Consider the following 9,930-nt stretch of genomic DNA (forward strand, 5'->3'; position numbering starts at 1 on the left):
ACCCCTTTTCTTAAATTTAAATTTAAATTTAAAAAAACTTTTTAAAAAAAAAAAAAAAAAAATCCCAAAAGCCCAAACTCTATTCCCCATGTTAATTTCCCTTGTCCCTAGACAGACCCAAACTCTATGTTAAATTCCCATTGTCCCTAAAGTGGCCCAGCGTTTTTCTCCATGTTAATTTCCCTTGTCGCTAATCTGACCCACGATTTTTCGCCATGTTAAATTTCCCTTGTCGCTAATCTGACCCAGGGGTCTCTGTAATGCTAATTCCCATTGTCGCTAATCTCACCCCATTTACTACTGAAATGATATCATTTTTTTGTTGTTCAATGAAAACCGAATTTTCGATTATTTGAAGATTCTCAACATGTAAAGAAAAGGAAAAGGAGTATAAGTTTACATTTGTTATAACACCCGATGAGTAGTCCCATTGTTATAGGACCGGATGAGTAGTCCCATTATTATAGGACTCGATGAATCGTCCCATTGTTATAGGACCCAATGAGTAGTTCTCTTGTTATAGGACCCGATGAGTGGTCCCACCATATAAATAATTCACTGTTTCTTTAAGTGGAAAATGACTGCGGATCTCCAAGCATAGTGACAAGTAGTAATTCCAATGTGACCCCACGCTACAGCCATACGACCTACAGTGCCAGGGCTAGTTACATGTGTGATACATTGTCCGATCCTGCGCAAGACGAATATTGTCCAGTGAGTGTGTGCACGAAATTTGGATGGTCTGTTGCTTCCATCTCCTGCGGAGGTAAGGAAACAAATTCGTCACCATTGATGAATCATCAAACTACTTTTTAGTATATGTATGTATGTGTGTGTGTGTGTGTGTGTGTGTGTGTGTGTGTGTGTGTGTCCGGTAATGCATGACGGCTAGTATATTTGGAGGAGGAAGACCCCATAAATAGCACTGACCAATGGGAAGCTATTGGCAAGTTTACCCCTCAATTGTATGTCTATCCAAGCTTACCCCTCAATTGTATGTCTATCCAAGCACACCAAAGTATTTCTTTATGCACAATGTGTAAATATCATAGAAACATTTATAAGATCGTTTTCAGAAACGTGCAAAACCGTTAAAACTAAAATATTTCTTTGTTTCCTTCGATGAAAACATAGTCGAAGTAACAATAATTGATGTAGGTAAAACACCGAGTGAAGTGTAATTTAAGTGAGACGTGAGACTTAAGTAACAACTATTCTCTGTATTTGAGGCAAACTAGGTTTAGCTCTGTATCAGGAAGACAAATAAGTTATTAGTGCTGAGGCAATTTGAATAAAGCGTTTTGCCATAGGACACATCAAGATAGCTGATCCTCGCTGATTCTGTGGTATGATTCGAACCCCAGTCATTTCGATTGTGAGTCCAGCACGCTGGTGACTGAGCCAACGGGGACCCTTCCTTCTTTAGTCACCTCTTGAGACATATGCAGAGAAACAATATAACTTTCGGGTTTGAACAGAACATGTTTTCCGGGAGAAAAGGTCATTTTGTCAAATCAGTTTTTATTGATTACACTGGCTTGTATCTAAAGCTCAGTTATTTCTTCTTAAGTTTTTAAAACAACTAGGCCTCAGATGCTTAATGATTCCCAGTACTGGATAGAAACGCTGTTGTCTTTTAAATCTGAAAATTAGAAGCTAAACAAGTGTTAATAAATCTGTACAACAACTATATAGTTCGAAAATATTATTTCATTACAGCACTAGATTGCATCAATAGTAGCACAAAATACGTTGGAAAACGAACCTGTACTGTGTCTGGTCGCACCTGTCAGAGATGGAACTCACAGGTAAATTCTACTGTCATCTAGAAGAAGAAGAAGAAGAAGAAGGAGAAGAAGAAGAAGATGGGAGGAGGAGGAAGAAATAACTCCCTCAGTTTGGAATATGAATAGTCAAATCGGGTTGTCGTTCAAATATTTTTATCTGAGACGTTCTGGCCGTTTTTTATTGGTGAATTTTGTTGGTAAAGAACAGACTTGATACTCCTGTTATACACTGAGACAATACGGATTTTTTTGTTGTTGAATACTTGCTACTGTCCTCTCCGTAGTGGAACACTTATTAATCTTGACAAGATATTTTAAAATGTTTTGTTATTGTTGTTTGTTGTTGTTTGCATTAGGTGAATTATAGCCCTTGACTATTATTCACAGCCACTTCATTTCTACAAAGTAACTCTTAATTATCGTTGGATTTCAATCAGATTTCGTATGAAGCATACTATGGACGAAAGTATCAATCAGTTTGTTTTTCAGCTTTCTGGACTATCGTCGAACGGAGTTCTTGCCCTTGATTGTGCGACTCATCGGGTTTCCATTTCGCACAATACGTTATTATTATATTTCAACCATATTTGATAATCTCATTGATTTCATGATTTGGCTGAGTCTGGCTGTAAGGGTATTGTTTCACCGTTTAGCTGAGTTTTAGCACCTGATGGAGAAACCCACAAACTTTTCTGCACAAGAACTCCATTGTTTTTAAATTTCAACCAAACTGTGGATATGTACACTGCATGATATGGGTGATTTCGATTGTCAGCATTGTGCGTCATCATTTATCAGAATTTTGTCCATTGATTATCAGACCCACCGATGTTTTATTCTGCACAATAAATCCTTGCATTAAATTGAAACTAATTTTCGAAGACATCTTGATATTAATCAGTCTTTGGCCAACTTCGATTACCAGTGTTTCATGTCATAATTAACAATGGTATATACCCTGACCGACGCACTAACCTGCTTTAATTTCCGGAAGACGACTCTTTTGTTTGTGATTTAATTTATGGCAGATTTGTTACAAAGCTTGCTATTGGTAGGACCATTGTTAAGGTTGATTAGCCATATTTGATGCCATTATTTGGCGGAGTTATTGCTACTGGTTGTGATACCATTTGCTGTCATTTTGCTCATTAGTTTGATTTCATCTCAGTCTGATATGTAGCGTGATATTGATGAGACCTCGACCGAACTATAATGTTTCTACCAATAAACTGAGTTACGGCCCCTGATGGTTAGATTCACCCACCTTTGTTGTTTCTGCACAGTGACTCCACTAGATTTTAAACAAATTTGGTAGGCAGCTTGATTTCGATGGGACCTAGGAAGAGTGATTGTCAGATGTGTGTGTGTGTTTATCCTGCAACATTAGCTTTTATTGTAGTTATGGCCATTGAGTATCTGTCTCACCTACTTTCTTTTGTGCGCAATAATGTCTTAATTCCGACTGGATTTCAAAGATATTTTGAATGTAACTTTATGCTGATGACGCCTTGGCTTCGTCTGATCTTTCAATGATCGATCTGCATCCTCATTTAGTGGAAGGTGGTGCATGATTGTAGTATCCGCTCATTTTTCTTTCCAAAATAATAATCCGCTTAACGATTGTTTGATTTCAAGAAAATGTGTTATGCAGCACTATATTGATTGATTTAAACGAAATTTAAACATTGTGTATGTAAATTTTTAGGTGGGTTGTGACCGCTAGATGGACCAACTTTTGCATGCAGCTTTAATTGCAGAGACATCGCCTGGGTTTGATTGTCAGTGTTGTACATCATCAGCATTGTCTTCCTTTGTAAATGCACCATAACTCATTTACAATATCCCCATTGTTACCTGACTCTTTCCTGTGCTTAACTGTACTTTTCTACTTCCAAATAAAAGCAGATGCAAATTCCTGGAATTAGCTTAGTATTATTAGGAACCGTTAAGAGGTCATTTGAGGTTAAACTTCCTCCCAGTTCCATTGTCTCATTCCCAGAAACTGCGATTATAAGGCAAACTGTTTAGATTGCAGTTCTTTGCAACGTATGGAAACATGGAAGACTATTCATAGCAATCCAGAAATATCTGTTAGATGATAATGTGATTCAGCATCGTCAGGTACTCTTGATTTCTTGTAGGGTTTTCTATTGTTCATTAAATTGTATTTAGCACATTTTAGCCAATTTGTCTATCAATTCGTTCAAGACGAAAACGAATTAAACATGCTTACATAAAAGGTGTATTACTATTGTTAGAGCTACTGAAATAATGATCTCAAGAAGCTCCGAATGATCTCAAGAAGCTCCGAATGCAGAATTCTTACAGCCCACTCTTTTTTATGCAAATTGATCATACGATGTCGTCCATTGCAGAGAGAAGTCTAAATTATGACTTATTTATTGCAGTATCCACACACTCACAGGTTTTTGAAAGCTGCCTTCCCCGATGGCTCAGCCGCCGATGTAAGTACTAAAACTAATCAGTCACTATTTTCTACTATTCTGCTTTAGTCGTTTTACTAGGTTAACGTCCTTTGTTCGTATAGAATAATAGCCATGTCTTCAACATGCGATACTTCAGCAATATTTTCATCCACCCAGTGTGAATTGGATGTGTTCATGGGCACATTCACAGCTTTAAATATCAATCTTCTGGTTATTAAAAAATGCTAAAGATATGCATGACTATATCTTTCTCTTTTTCTTTCTGTCTTTAATCTTTTATGATAAACCATAGATACTATGTAATATCGTCCATCCGTGCGTGCGTTAGTAAGTATGTACGCAGGTTGTTATGTTCAGCAACTCCTCCCACACAACTCCTGCTATTGATTTCAAGCTTAGGTCCGGTACAAAATTCGGGTCTATAGAACTTGAGTTACTAAATATACAAAAAATGTATTCGAAGCATTCTAGAGATATGGGTGAAGATAAAGTGGATGATTTCAGGGTTTGTTTTTGTTGCTCTGTGGGTTTAATACCATTTCTCAGCACATACTATCCATGTATATCTATTGAAGGAAGAACCTGGGAAAACCCTGAAAAGAACCACCTAACCGTGTGAAGGTACTTGCTAGCTTTCTCACATGCCCGCATTAGCCAAGCCGGAGACATAAAACAACACGGACAGACTTGAGACGGCAGTGATCAGTAAAAGTGAGCGCCACATACCACTAGTGTACCCGGTGCCACTTTAATAATTTTCGAGCCCACAAGTGGTTGATTAATGAGAAGCAAAATATGACTGTATAGAGGCATCGGAAGTGGTCCAGTTTGTTCTTGGATGGGAGTTTGTGTTTTTTGTACAGAGGCATCGGAAGTGGTCCAGTTTTTTCTTGGGTGGGAGTTTGTGTTTTTTGTTTTTATTGCTGCTTGTAATCAGAACTGCGACCTTGGATCGGCCAAATTCCAATTATAAATCTGTTACTTTTTTACATAAAGTTATCTCTTTTTTTGTAATTACACTCCCGATGAGCCAGTATAACTCATTCGGTTTAATCTGTTAATTTTACATAAAGTTATCTCTTTTTATTTGTAATTACACTCACGATGAGCTAGTATAACTCATTCGGTTTAATCTGTTACTTTTATACATAAAGTTCTCTCTTTTTGTAATAACACCCCAGATGAGTCAGTATAACTCATTCGGTTTAACAGTTTCTTTGAACGTGGAAAAGAAATTTTCAACATAATGTAGCTTCCTTTAAATGACATAACAATCTATATATTCAGCTTGGAAAAGATAAAAGAACAAAGCCAATGCATGGCATGTATATGTGGAGCCATGGAAATGCCGGAATATAATTATTAAGGTGTATATTTGTACGGAAATATAACGTTTTTTTGTGTGAATGAATGTCTTTAGAATGGTATTGGCTCCAAGTAGACCGGAGTATATGTTCTGATATCTTGATTTAGGATATTTATCTACACAGAGAAAATCTCAACCACCCTTCCTCCACCGATTCCTATTGTGATGACCTAAATCCCTGCATTGGTTCTTTTTGCTAACCATCCTTGGACAGTAAGGGTTACGTTAATAATCTTTCTGATCATTTTAAATGAACACCAGTAATCTTGCTATGTCATTTGCCATACTTTACGTTCCATTTTTACAGGCTGGTAACTACTGTCGTGACCCCAATGGCTATGGTACAACATGGTGTTACACCATCGATCCCAAGGTCAGCTGGGAAGTGTGTGACGTACCAAGCTGTGACAAGTTTCAGTAGAAACAACAATGCTGTGGAGAAGTATAGAAACAGACAAAAATAAAACTGCTGAACTTCATGGCCTGTCTGACGAAATATAAATTTAAAATAGTCCTCACTTTTCAGAAAGTACAAACAAATTGTATAAGTTTGATTCATAAATGTAATTTTACATACAAAGTTACATAAAAGAGAACTAACAATATATCGCATTTCTTGTTTTCTTTATTAATACAGACATATTCTACAAATGAAGTCATTTTGGAAAATGTTTGACGCGACTTTTCCCTCGATTTAGTAAACTGTTCAGATCTGCCTCTGACTGCCACTGCATGTTAGAATGGTTACATCAGTGGTTCCCAAACTTTATCGGGCCACCGCCCCCCTTGGTTATTCTCAGGGCTCCCTACCTTACCCCGTACAAAGCATTATTCAGCATTAGCGCCCCCCTCCCGCTCGATAATCCCACCGCCCCAAGGGGGCTGTACCACCCACGTTGGGAACCATCCAAAAATCTAATCTCAATATCTTGTTGAAAACTGGGAATAAACTTCAAGAAACAAGTCCTGTATATGTCTGAAAATTAAGATAATTGAAGTTTTGTACAGTTGTGATCGTCAATATCAGGAACTCATTTGAATTAATTTATCATATCATTGTACTTGAAAAAATAATACACACTTAACGAGACTGCTTATAATCTGATCAAATTTTATATGAATGGAAGAAATAAAAATTGCCTCTGATAATGTAATTTCTGGGGAAAATAATGTGACTAGAATAGTACCCCATAATGTGACTTGAATAGTACCCATAATGTGACCTGAATAGTACCCCATAATGTGACTTGAATAGTACCCCATAATGTGACTTGAATAGTACCCATAATGTGACCTGAATAGTACCCCATAATGTGACTTGAATAGTACCCCATAATGTGACTTGAATAGTACCCATAATGTGACCTGAATAGTACCCCATAATGTGACTTGAATAGTACCTCATAATGTGACTTGAATAGTACCCATAATGTGACCTGAATAGTACCCCATAATGTGACCTTAATAATAATAATAATAATAATAATAATAATCAGGACTTTGTATAGTGCCTAATCTTTAGAAGCTCTAAGCGCTTTACAACATTAGACAATACCTATAAGATTAAAAAAAACATATAATAATATTATTACAAAAACAAATACCATGAAATTAGAAAAACATTAAAAAATAAAAAACATGCTGAAAATATTTCAGGTAGGAAACATTATTGGGTCTTTAAGTTTGTTCTTGCAGTCGAAATAAGTAAGTTTTTAGAGCCCTCTTGAATGTGATCACTGTGTCTTTGTGTCTAAGTTCAGTGGGCAATTCATTCCACGTTGATGGGCCTTGGTATGCAAAAGAACGCTGTCCATATGACTTTATTTTCATAGTGGGAATAATGAGTATACGATTGTCAGAAGAGGAGCGTAAGTATCTTGCTGGTGTGTACACATGGGTGACATCAGATAGGTATGTTGGACTAGAGTCCGACAAAGAACAAATTTTGTGTTTGATTCTGGATCGAATGGATAGCCAGTGCAGGGTACAGAGCAGCGGGGAGGTGTGCTTTGATCGTGGTACTCTAAGTATGATCCGAGCAGCTGTGTTTTGAACTTTTTGAAGTTTCTGGAGTAGATATTGAGATGAATCTGATATAACTGAGTTACAATAGTCCAGTCTTGAAAGTACTAATGAACAGACAAGTGTTTTAGTGGCATCAACTGAAAGATATTTGCGAAGTGAGCTGATGCGTCTCAGCTCAAGATATGCAGTTTTGCATATGTTCATGACTTGTTGGTGCAATGTGAGAGTACTGTCCAGAGTAACACCTAGGTTTCGTACTGATTGTGTGAATTTAATGTTCGCGTTGCTGATATTTATTGTTTGAGGTAAAGGATGTGAATGAGAAAGTCTTTGTGTTGTGATCAGAATGGCCTCAGTTTTATCATCGTTCATCTGCAGCTTGTTACATGTCATCCATGATTTCACATCAGAAATGCACCTCTCTACACCTTGGATGGTAGCATCAACTTCAGTTGGGTGGCTAGATTTGTATATTTGGGTGTCATCAGCGTACAATTGGTGAGACACTGGATGATGATATATGACACTTGAGAGCGGCTGAGTGAGTGTACAGAATAAAGAGAACAGGTCCAAGAACAGACCCCCGTGAAACACCACACCATAGATCAACTGGGCTGGAGTGTATTCCATTTGCAGATGCAATTTGTGTCCTGTTGACCAAGTAGGACTTGAACCACAGTAAGGCTGTATCATGAATGCCAAATACATGCTAGAGACGGTGAAGTAATATATCATGGTCTATTGTGTCAAATGCTGCAGACAAATCAAGGAGGGTGAGGACTGTAATCTTTCCGCTATCCAACGCAGAGAGAATGTCATTAACTACTTTCAGAAGAGTAGTTTCAGTACTGTGGCAAGGGCGATATGCAGATTGTACATTGCTAAAAAGACTGTTCGAATTTAGATGAGATACAAGCTGGGATAGAACAACCTTTTGTAAGATTTTTTATATGAATGGGAGATTAGAAACTGGGCGGTAGTTCTTTAAATCGTTATGGTCTAGTGTTGGTTTTTTCAGCAGAGGCTTTACAATGGCAGTTTTGAAAAATGATGGGAATTCCCCGGATGAGAGAGAGGTATTGATAACATCAGTTAGTGAAGGCAATACTGGATCTAAGCACTGAAGCAGCAGTGATGTTGGAATTGGATCAAGTTCAGATGACTTTGGTGCACTCTTCATCACGATTGTACGTACAAAATCCATAGAGACAGGTTCAAATGCTGCTAATGGTTGCCGCTCAAATTCTGTATCCCAACTGTATGGTGACGACAAGTCAATTGAAATTGTGGTGTCAAGATTATCTCAAATGTTTGTACTTTGTCACGGAAGAAATTTGCAGACATGTCCGGAAGGTCGACTGGAGAGAAGGTAGTTGGAAGTGGTGTTGATTTTTTCCTTGACATTAGCTTGTTGGTAATCTCGAAGAGCTCTTTGCAGCTGGAACTTTCCATGATCTTAGTAGTGTAGCGGGCTGATTTCGCTGCATGGACCATATCTGTGACATTCTTCTTAGCGACTTCATAGATTTGCTTATGGATAGTGAGTCTGGTGGAAAGCCAGAGCCTCTCAGCTTTACGGCGGTCTCTTTTAGCAGTGGGAAGCTGGTCCCTAACACTGCTATACCACGGAGATCACTTTTGAATTGATACTCTGCACTTGGTAGCTGGGGCATGTTTGTCAAGCAATGAACGCAGACCGTTATCGAGTTGTTCTGCGGTAGGAGGTAAGCAAGTTGTTAGGTTAGCTTGGATGTCGTGCATTAGTTTGGTTCTATTTATCATACGGAGGTTTCTCATAGTAGCAGATAAAGGTGGAGGGTTAGGGACTGATACGTCAGATGGCATATAATGCAGAGGTGATCTGATGCAAGGTCATGGGATACCAGGGAGGACCGTATAATGTTATCATCATGTCTATGGAGAATCCAGTCTAAAATGTGACCATGTTTATGGGTGGGTTGGTTAACTGACTGTTTGAGGTTGAAAACATTAATGGAATCTATGAGTTTTGATGTATTTGAGTTTCCGGGATAGTCAAAGTGAAAGTTAAAATCTCCAAGAATAATCAGGTTGCCACCTATCGAATTTCCATAGCCCAGGAGATTCGGAAACTGCTCCAAAAAGAGAGAGAGAGAGTCAGCCAGCTTGTTTTTTCTACTAAGAGGAGGGCGGTATAGGCAGAAAAAATGGACTGACCTTTGCTCCAGTGTGAGTGTGGTTTGGACTAGTTCAAACGATGTGTGGTCGTAATTGAATGTTATGGTGTAGTTAAAACGCTTTATCATGGAGTTCTTTGAGATGACAG

The 9,930-nt window shown here is 38.0% G+C and overlaps 1 protein-coding gene across 2 annotated transcripts in view; it reads left to right on the forward strand.

Moving 5' to 3' along the window:
* Positions 1-6,205, forward strand: part of LOC149801066 (plasminogen-like) — a 60,609-nt gene extending 54,404 nt beyond the window's left edge. For both annotated transcript variants that reach the window (XM_089955101.1, XM_089955100.1), the window contains 4 exons: positions 572-766; positions 1,720-1,808; positions 4,196-4,252; positions 5,908-6,205. In XM_089955101.1, coding sequence (XP_089811227.1) covers positions 572-766; positions 1,720-1,808; positions 4,196-4,252; positions 5,908-6,021 — 455 coding nt within the window. In that variant the 3' untranslated portion in view covers positions 6,022-6,205. The remainder of the gene's footprint in view (positions 1-571; positions 767-1,719; positions 1,809-4,195; positions 4,253-5,907) is intronic.
* The last annotated feature ends 3,725 nt before the right edge of the window (positions 6,206-9,930 follow it).

Source organism: Sinohyriopsis cumingii, chromosome 4 (genome assembly GCF_028554795.1).
Source record: "Sinohyriopsis cumingii isolate HCF-2022 chromosome 4, ASM2855479v2, whole genome shotgun sequence".
NCBI classification, from domain to species: domain Eukaryota; kingdom Metazoa; phylum Mollusca; class Bivalvia; order Unionida; family Unionidae; genus Sinohyriopsis; species Sinohyriopsis cumingii.